The sequence below is a fragment of the Erpetoichthys calabaricus genome, chromosome 1, assembly GCF_900747795.2.
Source record: "Erpetoichthys calabaricus chromosome 1, fErpCal1.3, whole genome shotgun sequence".
Classification (NCBI taxonomy): domain Eukaryota; kingdom Metazoa; phylum Chordata; class Cladistia; order Polypteriformes; family Polypteridae; genus Erpetoichthys; species Erpetoichthys calabaricus.
This window is the reverse complement of record NC_041394.2, coordinates 262,628,704-262,643,114: the sequence shown is the minus strand read 5'-3', so window position 1 is coordinate 262,643,114 and position 14,411 is coordinate 262,628,704. Positions and strand designations below refer to the sequence as shown.

The 14,411-nt window shown below is 34.1% G+C and overlaps 1 protein-coding gene across 2 annotated transcripts in view; it reads left to right on the top strand.

Annotated features, from left to right (window-relative positions):
• kcp (kielin cysteine rich BMP regulator) overlaps positions 1 to 14,411 on the top strand; it is a 273,671-nt gene that overhangs the window by 184,458 nt on the left and 74,802 nt on the right. For both annotated transcript variants that reach the window (XM_028814659.2, XM_051930227.1), the window contains 5 exons: positions 1,378 to 1,548; positions 4,399 to 4,575; positions 6,157 to 6,239; positions 11,961 to 12,051; positions 13,184 to 13,266. In XM_028814659.2, coding sequence (XP_028670492.1) covers positions 1,378 to 1,548; positions 4,399 to 4,575; positions 6,157 to 6,239; positions 11,961 to 12,051; positions 13,184 to 13,266 — 605 coding nt within the window. The remainder of the gene's footprint in view (positions 1 to 1,377; positions 1,549 to 4,398; positions 4,576 to 6,156; positions 6,240 to 11,960; positions 12,052 to 13,183; positions 13,267 to 14,411) is intronic.

Sequence of the window (14,411 nt, the reverse complement as noted above, 5' to 3'; positions counted from 1 at the left end):
GCTCAACAACAACTCCATAACAGCTCTGCTGCATCTGATAAACAGTAAACCAAGGGCAAAGCAATTGGTTGTCCTCTGCAGGACCTATTTTTTTTTATAGAAATACAGATATGAAAATACAGAATGAAAATGAGATGTTAGATGTACGTTTTTTTTATTGAAATACAGTTATGAACACAGAATGAAAATGAGATTTTAGATGTAACTTTTTTTAATAGAAATGCAGGTATTTAAATACAGAATGAAAACAAGTCGTTAGATGAAGATGAAGGCGTGATGCTTTCGCTCTATCATTTTTCTTCACCCTGGTGTAAACTGATGTAAACTAATGCTGTTTCTCAAATAAAACTTTCGGAAGCTCTATGAAAGTCGAACAGTACGGTATCCGTACACAACACAACAACTCACACGGACGCTTGGTGGAGCACTGACTCTGAATTTGGCTATGTGCGTAATATCACGTCTACACCTTTGCAGAGACTGCCTGAGACTGGAAATTTTGCAACAGATTGTCTCTGTCTTTGAGACAACCTGTTGCAGGTTCCGAGACTCAGCGCAGAAAGTGTAGGAGCAGCGTTAAGTATTTTTTGCATCACATTATTATCTTTGGTGGCCATTTCTGATTGAAAAAAATGTTTGTTATACTGAGATTTACATTTTGCTAAAACAAGGTTTGTTTAACATGATGTTCTATGAATGTTTGTCCTGGGCCCTCAAAAAGTATTTTTTATACTGAAAATTTTACTTCAGTATTAGGTTATAACAGGTGTGAATAAGACGCTATATTGCATCCGACCCGGCAGAGACTCACACTGAGGCACGTGTAAAAACACACAGACTTTATTTTTTTTCAGCTGTGGGGCATGTCTTCCCCATGAACCCCACTGGCAATACTTTGTGCTTAATCACCTGTTTCCGATTGCACTTCCAGGCAGGGCTGCAGAGTCATCCATGTAGGCTCAGGGACCCATGCAGCACCCCTTCCGCCACCCAAGATCCCAACAGGGCTGTGGAGAACTCCATCTCCCATGGAGCCCAGTGGGAAACTGAGGCACCACCATCAACCAGGGAGGCTGCCACCAAGCGTGCCAGGGAAGGTACTGAGTAGCCCACTGTTGCTCCCCCGGAACATACATAGAAGGGACGTCCCGGCCGGGTATGGGACCCGGTCGCCCGCCACACAGGATTTAACCTGTATATATATATATATATATATATATATATATATATATATATATATATATATATATATATATATATATATATATATACATATATATATATATATATATATACATACATACACACAGTATATTTATATTATCATTTATACTTTTGGAAACTTTAAAGTGATTCTCTTTGTGTCTTCAATTATAGGCTGTCTTTATGGTGGTAAAGAAATGGCAAATGGGGAACAGTTCACAGATACCTCTGACCCTTGCCGACTATGTGTTTGTAGAGAAGGAACAGTTTCTTGTGATAGAAGAAGTTGCCCCATCCTGGACTGTCCTTTTCCAGTACAGGCCCAGTGCTGCCCAGCTTGTGAAGGTAAATAAGATCCATACATTATTAAATTAACATCTATTTTTCATCATGCATGTAAATCATGTTATTGACTGACCAGTTTAAAGACAGTAGCATTTTATCCTGAAATGTTTCATAAATCTAGCTTTCTTACATTTTTTTGAGATTAAGACCATAAAGATGAATTTTAATAGATACATTAGCTTATTAGAAAATTAGAGAAGTGGGGAAGAAAACATCATGAGGTTACTGGTTCAATCTTGACCACTTGCTCACTCTTATTTATTTGGTTTCTGGATTCACTCTCCATACAGCAAGGTACATTCTCTGATCTGGTTGTATGCTGTCCCCTCTCTGCAGTCATCACTGCTTTGTGGAATATCTTTTTTATTTAGTCCACTGGAAATATTCTTTCAGTATTTGAAAAAATATTTTTTCATTTCTTTTTATCATAATGCTTCTTGTAATTAAGATTCCTTTAATTTGTAACTGAATTGTATTGTATTGTATTGAAGCAGTAGTGAGACATTTCAGCTGTATTTTTAATCTATAACAAAGTATGTGTAATTATTACCTTGTTTATATCGTGGTGAAAGATAAAAGAATAACAATTAACTTTTGGCATTCTTTCCCTTACTGCACCACTTGCTTTACTGATAATGCCAATGTTTCTATTGCTTACTTTCTGCACAATTTTGTTATATTGCTCACTACTGAGTGTATATGTCTTAAGGTTTGTGTGCAGAACATCTCTTTAAAAGCAACACTGAAGATAAGATCATAAATGAAGAATTATATCTTTTGTTTTTATAAAATTGTTTTGTCATGAACATATTGTATACACCAAAAATCTGAAACATCTGGTGATCTTCTGGGTTCTGTAAGTCTGTAGTTTGGTTGTCCAAAATTAAAAACTTCCTGGGCATCCTGGACTACCGATTTGTTCACTTCTTTTAATAATATTTATTAAAGCAAATATGAACTATCATTATTTTTATTTTTAATTCTTTGACCTAGCCTATTTCTATTCAGGGTCTAACGCTATATGTGATATAATTCCTTCTAGTGTAATATACCCAAAATACAATCAGAAAAAAATCAATCCAGTTGATTTAAATATACCAATACAGAAAATATGATGTGATGTTGCAGTTTGGATTAAGCAGTTGTACAGAAATAAATTGTTATATAGAAATAAATTCCAGGAACATTGAATTACACTAAAGATAAAGCTGCTGGGTGTTAAGAATTTACTCAAATGGGAATACAAAACTAAGAAAAAGCAATCTGAAACTCAAAAAGACTACTTAAATAAGATTTTATTGATTTGATTTGATCGATTTTAACCGTAAATTAAAAAAGTAACTAAGTTACAGAGAAGGAGAACCTGTTTATCAAAGCAGAAACATAAACCATTCATCAATCCAAAAGAATAAACCAAAAAGTGAATTCCTGTATTCAAAAACAAAAATACAAAAGACAAGAGTTCATGAAAAGTCTTCAAAGATATACACAATGTAATTTAATTTTGGTTTTGATTCAATGTACTTTGTTAATCCCCGAGGGGAAATTTTCTTTTCTCAAGACCTTTAATGCTTCAATATGCAGCATCTCAGAGAAACAAAAGCTGAGGAAAAAGAAATTAGCACAAAATGCGGCCCAAAATTATAGCAGCCAAAAGCAGCTGATGTGATTGCATTGTAGCTGTTATTTATAGCCCTGTAAGGCTGTACTTGAGAGGAACAGTTCTGATGATACCCACATTCCTGCAAAATCAGAGCAACAGGAAAGATGAGAGATCAGAGGGAAATTACAAAAATGTAAATAGGGTATTAGTAAGGGAGAGGGAGGATAAGAGAGAAAAAACTAAATGGGGTGAGCAGTTGACCTCCACTGAACCTGAACTAGATTAAGTCAGTTTGAGAATGTTATGTAATTATTTGAAGGAATAGTGACTTAACTTCCATTCTGTAAATCAGTGTTGTGTACAATGGGTGACATCATCAAGAATGCTCACAAAGTCTTATTCAAATGACATCTATGTTGTAACAATAGTCAATATTTTTGGCTGTCACTGTATACAGGTATAGCCTATATTATGAATGTGCACATAGTCAGGAAAGAAATATAAATGTCAACATTTGCTAAACAACACACCCTTACTATCTATATTTCCATTCCATTGTAATGTTCTATGAGTATACATTATGCCAAATCTTATTTTACTTTCATTTTTATTTATCATTTTAGTTTTACCTTCCAACCCCAGCTCTTAATAATTATATAGCTTAATATGCTCCCTTTATTTCTTTTACTCATTTTTTTTCATGCCATTACAAAATGCTTTATTGCATCACCTATGTATGTAAAGGGATATGTTTTTGCATTTTTTTCTGTTGGAGTGCATCAAATTTGATACAAAACAAGCATCTAAAATAGTCTCAGATTCAAAAGAGACTACTTTTATAGTTGGGGAAAAAAAAACCACCAAGAACACATGGATATGTCTATTGGATATCATAGAGCAGCCCCAAGACAGTGCCCATCCACTCACCTGTCCATGGCCCTGTTTGTTTTTGTGTAGAATAATCTTGAATCTCTACAACAAGGTGCAGTTGCAGGCCAAATATTAAAAATGAAGCAAATAAAAAAAATGGAAATAAAACTGAGCAACACTTGCTCAGTCAGAATCTGACACAGAGATCAGGACTGCTTTTGAAAATCGTCTTCTGAAGATATGAAGCAACAGTGCTAGTCACTTCCCCACCATGGTGACTTGTCACTAGACAGTTACAAATAAATGAAAAGCATCCTGGCACTAAAAATACTATAAACCGTGTAATTTTAATGTTTTACTTTATATGTTTTTTATAGGATGTAATTATGCAGGTCAGGAATACTTGAATGGACAGGAGTTCACAGATCCCCAGAACCAGTGCAAACGCTGCACCTGTATAAATGGATTTGTGACATGTAATCCCAAACCATGCTATAACCCAGGATGTACCCATCCTATTTCTCTTCCTGGTAAATGTTGTCCAGTCTGTGAAGGTATGGTACTTTAATACTTTTTTAATCAATAAAATATAATCCTCCTTTTATTTTTAAGAGATTTGTAGTGGAAAGTAGTGACTAAATTTCTGGACTGTAAAGCTAATGATTTTGTATTTGTATCACTGCCTTTTCTAGGTGACTTTGGACAAAAGAGTCAACTAAATGAGTAAATGCTATTTATAGTTTCCTTTAAATTGTTTTGTCATGATTATAAAAATAGAAGGTTAGCCTTTTAATCACAACTCAAAAGAATAACTTAAAATGACACTTTTGGGGAGCAAAAAAAACCAAACATTTATTGAAGTCAGATAATACTATTTTTAATTGAAATTGAAATCAGAGTATAGCATAAATGATTGATAGAGGATAATTTTCTGACATTCTAAAATTGTTTTAAAGTTCTTTTGGATTAGGTAGGAGAATAGTTGACTTTTAATTTGGATGACATAAAGAAAGGGATCATCTTTTAATTTTTTAATTCCCCTTATCTGATATAGTTGCTGTCTATTGATTTGGCCAGTGTCCACTTCAGTTAATGCTGTATTTCTTTTAAAGTCTTAAATGTCAATGAAAAATGTTTCTAACCTACTAAATTTAATTAAATATCTTAGAATACAAAAAGTCCCATTTTTGCTGGATCAATAATTAACCATTTTTAAAATGTTGTAATCGTTTACCAAATTTGAAGTGACCGTTGTAATTTTTTAATGGTCAGTTATGTCGAAATCCTTCCTCATATCTCAAATATGAGCATGTTTGGTTAATCCAAATTAGCTCTGTATCACTGGTTTTTGTAGTGTGTTATGTTGGAAGGCCTTCCTATGTAAGGCAGATTCCTGCCTTGCATCATTTACTGCCTCAATATTTTTGGTTCTTTACAACACTGATATGGAAACAGTAAACTTGGAAGGTGTAACAAATGGTTCTCCATCTGTAAAATTGTGGTTAAATGACAGAGTAAATGTTCTTTTTGAGGACCAGGAAATGGAAACAACCAAAATCATAATCATGGACAAAAATAAGTTCTGAAAGTAAAGTGCCAAAAACACTAATACAACCATGAAGTCAATAAAGTATATCAAAAATCTTTTACCCTAATGATTTTGTTAAGTGCTACTTCCCAACCCTGTTTATTTGATGAAAGCGCACAATACTAAATCTTGGATGCCAGGAGGAATGTGCCATCACCTTATGGTGATGTAACATGGTAGCAATGAGGAGACATTGTCATATACAAGATGACTATGACTACAAAGACAATACAGAATGGTGGAGATTGTTCATAATATATAAAGATTAAAATATGCAAAATAATGATACAAATAATTTCAATGCAAAAAAAGTGAAACTTACATGCACAAAATCATATTAATAATAATATGTAAAAAGCACATTAGTCTTATTAGATTATTAATGAGTTATTATGAACCTGTTAGCAATTTCACTATCTTCCATAAAAATCAAAAAGATCTCTTATAGTGCTCACATAACAAGTGTGTAGCTATTATTTTAATGTCACTATTTTTTTTTATTGCAATTCTTAATGATCATTCCAACTTAAATTTGTTATTTTTGCAGGGTGCTTTTTCAATGGTATCACAATTGCAAATGGGGAGACTTTTTCAGATCCTTCAGATTCCTGTTCCCTCTGTACATGCAGGGTAAAATTTTATGTTTATATTTATAAAAAACCTTGTACATTGAATTAGATCTCTTTCTGCTAGATATTTCTGTTCTTAAATGATTTAATTAAGGCTATACTTCATACGGTAGTTGAGATAAACATTTTAACTTCTAACACCTGGGATAATAAACCTATTGCTTGCAGACTTTCATTCCAGTTATCTTTACATCTTACATCTTGCCTGAAGAAGGGGCCTGAATTGCCTCGAAAGCTTGCATATTAGTTAGCCAATAAAAGGTGTCATTTTGCTTGGCTTTTCTATACATTCATAATGGCTAACACAGTACAACACCCTAGTATTCCAGTTATTTTATGCATTAGAAGTCAGTCCTTCTTGCTAATGAAGAGTATAATTTGATTAGCACTAGAACCACCCACACATTTTTAATACTATAACCACCAAGGCTGCACCAAATAGCTTCTAAATCCTTTTGTTCTCACAAATGGTCAATGAGCTGGGCATCCTAATAATACTCTACTGCCCTACCCCAAAAACCCTACATTGCCTAATGGAGCTTGAGTGAATATAAAACTAATTTCTTGGCACACAACATATATTATTTTCATATATTTTTCACTCTAAATGTTAGCATATGTTTTCAATCAAAAAAAATCGTCCAGGGATGCATGGTTAGAGAGCAGAAGAATGCTTCAGCATTTATTAGTGAAAAACAAAATAATACATTTCTGTCTGCTGAGCATCTAAAATAATACATGAAGTAAAAACTAATTTTTATGGTGACACATTATGTAGTTTTCTTTTTCTTAATGCATTCTCTAATTTTGCACGACTTCATTCTCCCAGGGAGCAAGTACAACTGGAAGAGATACTGTGACACAAGAGGCTTTCCAGAGTTGCTCTCTAACTTTCAAAAAACCATTTTATTCTTATTTGTAAAAAGCAAAACAGCATTTTTCAATCAGCAAGAAACATAAAGTATGATTAAGTCAAAATTATATTTTCCTGTATACTGTAAATAGTTTATACAATTGAAGCATTATTTACATATTTCATGGATTATGTTTGTAAGTGGAAGGCAGCACGATGGACTGAATATAATACTGTCCACATCACCAGTCTGCCACTATTCTGAGCTTCTCACACACCAAAAGTGGATGCACTGCATTCACTTTTGTTTTGCTTCATGAGCTTTCTGTCACTGCCTCTGTGCTTTATTAGTGTTGGTCTCCTTGACCATATTTTGTGTCCTTTCACAGTGGTCTGACAGCACCCATCTATTTTTGTTTCTAGTACATAGCAGGCTTGTCTTTTGGGCAAGTGGCTTATTTGCTATGCAAAGTGATATGAAAATATTGTCAGCAGTAGTGCTTAGATATGAACAAAATAGCTGCCACAACTTCCTGTTGTGTCTACGTCTTCACCCTACTACATACAATTTTTTGGAGAGTGATGGAGGGTTTCCCATTTGGAGATCAAAGCACACTGATATACATAATTCAGAATGTGGGAGTATCGGGGCCCCCCTTGAAAGTGCAAAAGTTCATCAAATGTTCTGGTATGCACCTCTACACATACATTACCTGTCGATACTTCTTAGCTCAGAAAGAGGGGTGTTGCTGCATACTTACCCACTTGAAGCCCTAGACAGCATCTCCCTTTGTGAAAAGCTCACAAGTCACATCACTACTGTCACACATCACACTGTTTCACTGTGAGATCTTTCTCCAAATATGGAATACAGTAATCCCTCGCTATATCGCGCTTCAACTTTCACGGCTTCACTCTATCGCAGATTTTATATGTAAGCATATTTAAATATATATCGCAGATTTTTCGCTGGTTCGTGGGTTTCAGTGGACAATGGGTTTTTTAATTTCTGGTACATGCTTCCTCAGTTGGTTTGCCCATTGATTTCATACAATATTGGCAGATGGCTGAGAAGCTACCCAATCTGAGCACGTATTACGTATTAAATAAAACTCCTCAAATATATTGTGAGCACGGGGGCTGTTCGCACCCCTAGAAGATACAGCCACTCCTCAAAAACCGCTGAAAGACTACCTTCACATTGCTCCCTTCCTTGCTGGGCTTACTTGTGGTTGCTTTGTTGCGCGATATGCTTCCTGCACGGTGCTTCACATACTTAAAAGCTCAAACAGCACTTATTGATTTTTGATTGATTGCTTTTCTCTCTCTCGCTCTGACATTCTCTGCTCCTGACGGAGGGGATGTGAGCAGGGGGGCTGTTCGCATCCCTAGAGGATACGGACGCTCGTCTAAAAAATGCTGAAAGACTTCCTTCACATTGCTCCCTTCCTTGCTGGGCTTCCTTGCAGCTGCTTTGTCAAGCGACATGCTTCCCGCATGGTGCTTCGCATACTTAAAAGCTCGAACAGCACCTATCGGTTTTTGATTGTTTGCTTTTCTCTCTCTCTCTCTCTCTCTCTCTCTCTCTCTCTCTCTCTCTCCCTGACATTCTCTGCTCCTGACACGCACTCCTTTGAAGAGGAAGATATGTTTGCATTCTTTTAATTGTGAGACAGAACTGTCATCTCTTTCTTGTCATGGAGCATGTTCAAACGTTTGAAAAAGAAACAAATGTTTGTTTGCAGTATTTGAATAAAGTTCCTGTCTCACTACAACCTCCTGTGTTTCTGTGCAAATCTGTTACCCAAGCATGACAATATAAAAATAACCATATAAACACATGGTTTCTACTTCGCGGATTTTCACCTTTCGCGGGAGGTTCTGGAATGCAAAACCCATGATCGAGGAGAGACACTGTAGTATCTAGTTTAAATGTTTGTTGCTTACATCAGTGTGTTAGCCATAATTTGATATCAGTCTTGCACAGCCAGCATCAGTTGGGAAAAGTAAAGCACGCAAGATGGCACATTGTGAAGGGACTGATCCATGAGTGAATGTAGCTCACAATGTTTTACAGACAAGGAAGACCTGACATTGCATGCAAATACTGTACATGAATAAGCAGTTGGTTTTCTTTGCGTGTGTACACATTTGCCATACATGTATGTGGTTCAATACGTGTGATTCTGTGTGTTTGTAATTCAGTGCATGCGACAAATCATTTTTTTCTCTTCTAAAAAGCTCTCATTTTAGGTTAAATACCATGTTGCATTGGTCCTTTCATTTTTACAAAGAAAGCCCACCACTTATTCTCTAGTCTGCCATGTCTGTGAAAACTTTGTGAGTGAGATGCTCTTCACTACTGCTGTTCACTGCTGCTCTTCACTCATGACTTGAAAGTTCCATCCACCATGTGCTATTTTGCATGTTCCCCTTTCCCCATGTTAGATTCATGCTGGCTGTGTACTTTGTATTCCACAATAGGAAAAATATTGCAATTCCGTTTCAAGTGAGATTATAGTTGTTTTTTATCTAATTGAAATAACTCAAGTTCCTACAGTTTTCAGATTTAGTTTTTTAGTAGTAACATAGTTGAAGTTTCATGGTTGTCAGTTGAAGACAGAGAGCAATTCATATATGGGAAAAAATGTTCAGTAATGTCAGCAACAACAGCAAGAGAGGATTTTTTGAAGTAAGAAAGATATGCAAATGCAGTCAAGTGCAAATCAGAGGAAAGAAACAGTGATTTATACCTGGGTACCAATGATTTTCATGTAAAAAGACAAAGAAAAACATTGTCAATAAATTTCAGAGTGGCTGCAACATGGGCATTTGAAGTGCAGCAATTTAGGAAAAGCCAAGTGTGACATGTACACTTAAGAACAGCTAAAAGATTTAAAAGCACAATGCCAAGTAGTATCGGCCGTGGTGCTTGTAGTGTTAAAGGGCTTCATTCTGTTTTCATTCTGCCATGTCTCATATTCCCATTAGGGAATATTACTCTTTCTTAAGAAAATCAACAAAAATTTCTTTGGTCAGGACTAGACCAGTACTCTTGTATACTATCCTTTTTCCTTTTGTTTCTTTCTAAACACTGTATTATAACAGTTTCTTCATGACAAACCCTCACAGCTAATGATTCGGATTTAGTTGATTATCTGTTTGTTGTGTTTTAGTTTGCAAGATACTTGGCTACTTATTATAGAAAAATTAGATTACTAAAAACTTGGAGTCTTTACTTGAAAGATACTAAAAATACAGAAAGACGTTTATGCACTGAAAATTGTGAAAACAAATAAGCATCTTTCTGGTGAGGTTTGAATGAAGACTTGTAACTATTATTGATGCCAGCCCAGGCTGTAGAGGGCAACAGTGGGAAACACTGTAGCAGCTACTGTATGTCTCAAGGTTCCCTTTCAAGGCCTGGTTTGATAAGAAGATGTAGTCCGATAGAGAGGCAATGGCTACAGCTATAGAACAGGTTTGAATGACTCAGAAGTACTGCTGAAGAGGCTGAGTCCAATACCATAAGTATCTCCCACCAAACTTGTAGTTGGCAATGGAGTTGAGGCAAGGGCTTAATTAGCAAAAAGGTGGAGGAAGATATGCCAGTGATTTAGACAGTAGGAGGAAGGTCGGATGGTGGAGAGCTATACTGGACTCTTGACTTGTTTAATGTGTATTGATTTAAATGTTTTGTCCATTCTTGTTCCCTTGTACCTGCCTGACAGTCTTTTTTGACTTTAATAAATCTATTTCTTATTGGGGTTTGTGGCATCTCAGTGTGAACTTAGGTTGAGAGTACCCTCTAGTGGACATAGTGGTCATACATATTCATACATAGGATGCTTTAGCCAAGTCAGGTGTTTTCTTTCTTTTTTTTAATTTGGTGTATATTTGAGAGGGATTATTGTTGTCTTTTGTAATATTTATGTATTACTATTATTTAGTTATTGAGCTTGTGCGAAAGATAAATTTCCCCACTTTGGACAAATATAATTTTATCTATCTATCTATCTATCTATCTATCTATCTATCTATCTATCTATCTATCTATCTATCTATCTATCTATCTATCTATCTATCTATCTATCTATCTATCTATCTATCTATCTATAGTAATGGAGTAGCCCTATATGTGTGTTTTCCCCAGTGTTCTACTGTAAGTGTTTTTATTCTTGCTGACTTTGTCCTAAATGACAATGGCTCAAATTTGATCCCATTTTATCCCATTGTCTTTTTTCAGGCCAAAGCAGTGCTTTACTAGAAAATTGGTATCATATATACATAGTAACAATCATTGTTTTTCCATGCTAATTGTTTATATCCTTTTAATTCTTGTGCATTATTAGTCTAACTGGGATTCACCAATATAATTCGGAGGCTATGTCACAGCACACAAGTTCAGTTTTTGTCAAGTTGGATGTATGGATTTATAAAACATTAAAAATATGAACAAACTGTATTTATTTTTTAATTATTTTTAATTTCCTGATAATGTCTTTTACATAATTTCTTCTTATTCATTTTTATTGATTGATGGACTGATTTTAGTCGTCAGCCATATCATAAAGTATTTGCAATATAGTAAAGTATTTACATCCTAACAGGGGAAAATGCTACTTTGGGGAAAATTGTTCATGTTATCAGCAGACTTCACTTTTATAAATTGCTTCTTGTCAACTAATTTGAGTACACAAGCTCATTTGTGATTGGATTGTTTATAAACTATTATACTATGTGACTTAATTTTCCATTGGGCTCAAATTAAATCCTAGAAGTGATTAAAGGGCAAATTAATTTGCCTCCATATAGTTAGGATTTTATTTTTCTTTGAGTAGTGTGAATAATTTTCTTGTTTTCTTTTAGTCTGGATCAATTCATTGCCTAAAGAAGCTCTGCCCACCAGCCCCTTGTTCCTACCCTGTTGTTGGGCAATGTGAATGTTCATACTGCGAAGGTAATATTAGAATTAACTTCTTTCTTAAAACCACCAAGCAGAAATGTTTATATTCACAATCTTCTAACTGATCAGCAGAATTTCCTTACAAGAATAATTATGTTTTTAGTATTACATAAACATGAATTCAGAAAATGAACAATAGGTTATTGTATGTTGTTCTGTATATATAACTACATTCTTTATTTGGTGTGGGGGTAAATTTCATAATTCATATTTTTGGGATGGGATTAAATTTCATACATAATATTTCATAATTCATATTTTCATAATTCATATTTTCATAAATCATAATTTGGGACGGGGTTTATGGTCCTCAATCATCCATTTGACAGTTTCTGTCTGATCTTTATTTGGGGTGGGGTAAATTTCATAATTCATATTTTTGGCATGGGACTAAATTTCATACATAATATTTCATAATTCATATTTTCATAATTTATAGTATCATAATTCATAGTTTCATAAATCATAATTTGGGGCTGAGTTTAAGGTCCTCAATCATTCATTTGACAGTTTCTGTCTGATATTACTACTAGTACTTTTCACCAGTGAATAACATACATGTGATTGTATCCCCTTTGAAGCAAGCAAAAGATCAATACTAAAATAAAGCATAAAAAACTAATTTTCAGAAGAAGCTAATATTCTTGGGCTGTTGAGACTTTGTCTTTGAAAAAACTAATTGTAAGCACTAAACAATACACTTCTCAGTCATTTTAAACATGGCCACAGTGACATTGATTGCTAGTGATAATGTCACCAATGAAATTCCTCAAAATAGTAAAAGATAACCAAAACTGCAAAATTGTATTATTCCATAATAAAAATCTGTTTTTTTATCTCTGTTTTGTAATATTCTATTTAATGTATTGTGTTCATTGTCTCATTTTTGTATTATATTACTGGCACTACTTCTACGGGAAACATGGAAGTAAGAATGTCATTAAACTGTGCATAAATTTCTGCAAACTGGATCTGACGGAAAACAAAGTACTAAATATAGTAATTATTATTTAGGTTTTGATTTATGTACTCATTAGGAAACAATATCAGATTTGCTTCTAATAGTACATATTTGCTTTGTTATCCTGTTTTTTTTTTTTTAATTATAACCATCTGGTTTCTTTAGGGTGCTATTTCCTTGGACAAATATATGCTGATGGTGAAGTTTTTCCTGGTTCTAAAGGAGGTTGTGAAGAATGCACTTGCCTTGTATGTCATCAGTTTAAAATTACTGTATTAAACACAGTTGTAGTCTGTTCTTTAGATGACACAATTGAAACCAGCTTAGATAATAAAGGCTAATTTGAATACGACAACAGTTCAAGGATGATCCAAGAGTCATGAAAAGAATCTGTTAAATTGCAGTTACAAGTTTACACATAGTGTGTTATAGAGTGGAAATACTGCAAGAAACAGCTCTTGAAATGTCTATATTTAATATAGCATGCATCTTTATGCATCAAAGAGAACACCATGGTAAAATCTCCAATTTAACAACAGTCATTTAAAGTGAAATTATGGATGGTTTAGTATGTTTCAAAAAACATTTTGGAGCAGTATGAAAACCACACCAGTAACTTTAATATGAATGGGATAAACGAAGGATAAATTAAAACACTGATGGAAAAACTAGGTAAAGCTAGAAAATCAGGTTTTTGCAGTGTTGAAAAAAGCTTTTTCAAAAAATTATGAAGGCATTAAGAAAATAAAATAACAGTTTTATTTTTGAGTATTTAAGAATTGAGAAAATTAACCTATTGCCAAAAGCTTACAAAATGTGTTTCTTCTTCTAAATTGTGTATTGCTTTCTTTAGAAGCATATTAGAATTACATTAGTGTAATTTTAAAAAAGTACTGTAGGTGTTAAAAATTAGTGACACCTTATTCTAATTGCATGAATGTTCGGAAAGTTGGCATCATGAGCTCCAGTATAGTATAGAAATATTCAAAAGCTTCATGCTTTGATAAGCCACTTGCAAAAGGCAGATCAATTTTAAAATAATCACAAAAATACCATTTCAAATGACTCTTTGTTTTACTGAACAGCTTTCATTAACATCTTACTTACTTCATAAAACTTCATGCTTTCTGAAAAATGTTTCTAAAATGCACATGTACCCTAAACAAGCTAAAAGTACCACTTGAGAGAAGAGCTGAGAATGTACCATAGTTAAACCAAAATGAACATTTTTCTTAATATGCTGAGTACTAAAGTAACCACAATCATTATTTTGTAACTTGTACTCTTTATGTACTGGTATCAAAAGAACAACATTTTTTCGTACAGAGCTATTCAAATGTATTTATTATAAATGGCAAACAAAACTTTACAACTGAACTTTGAAAAATGGGTA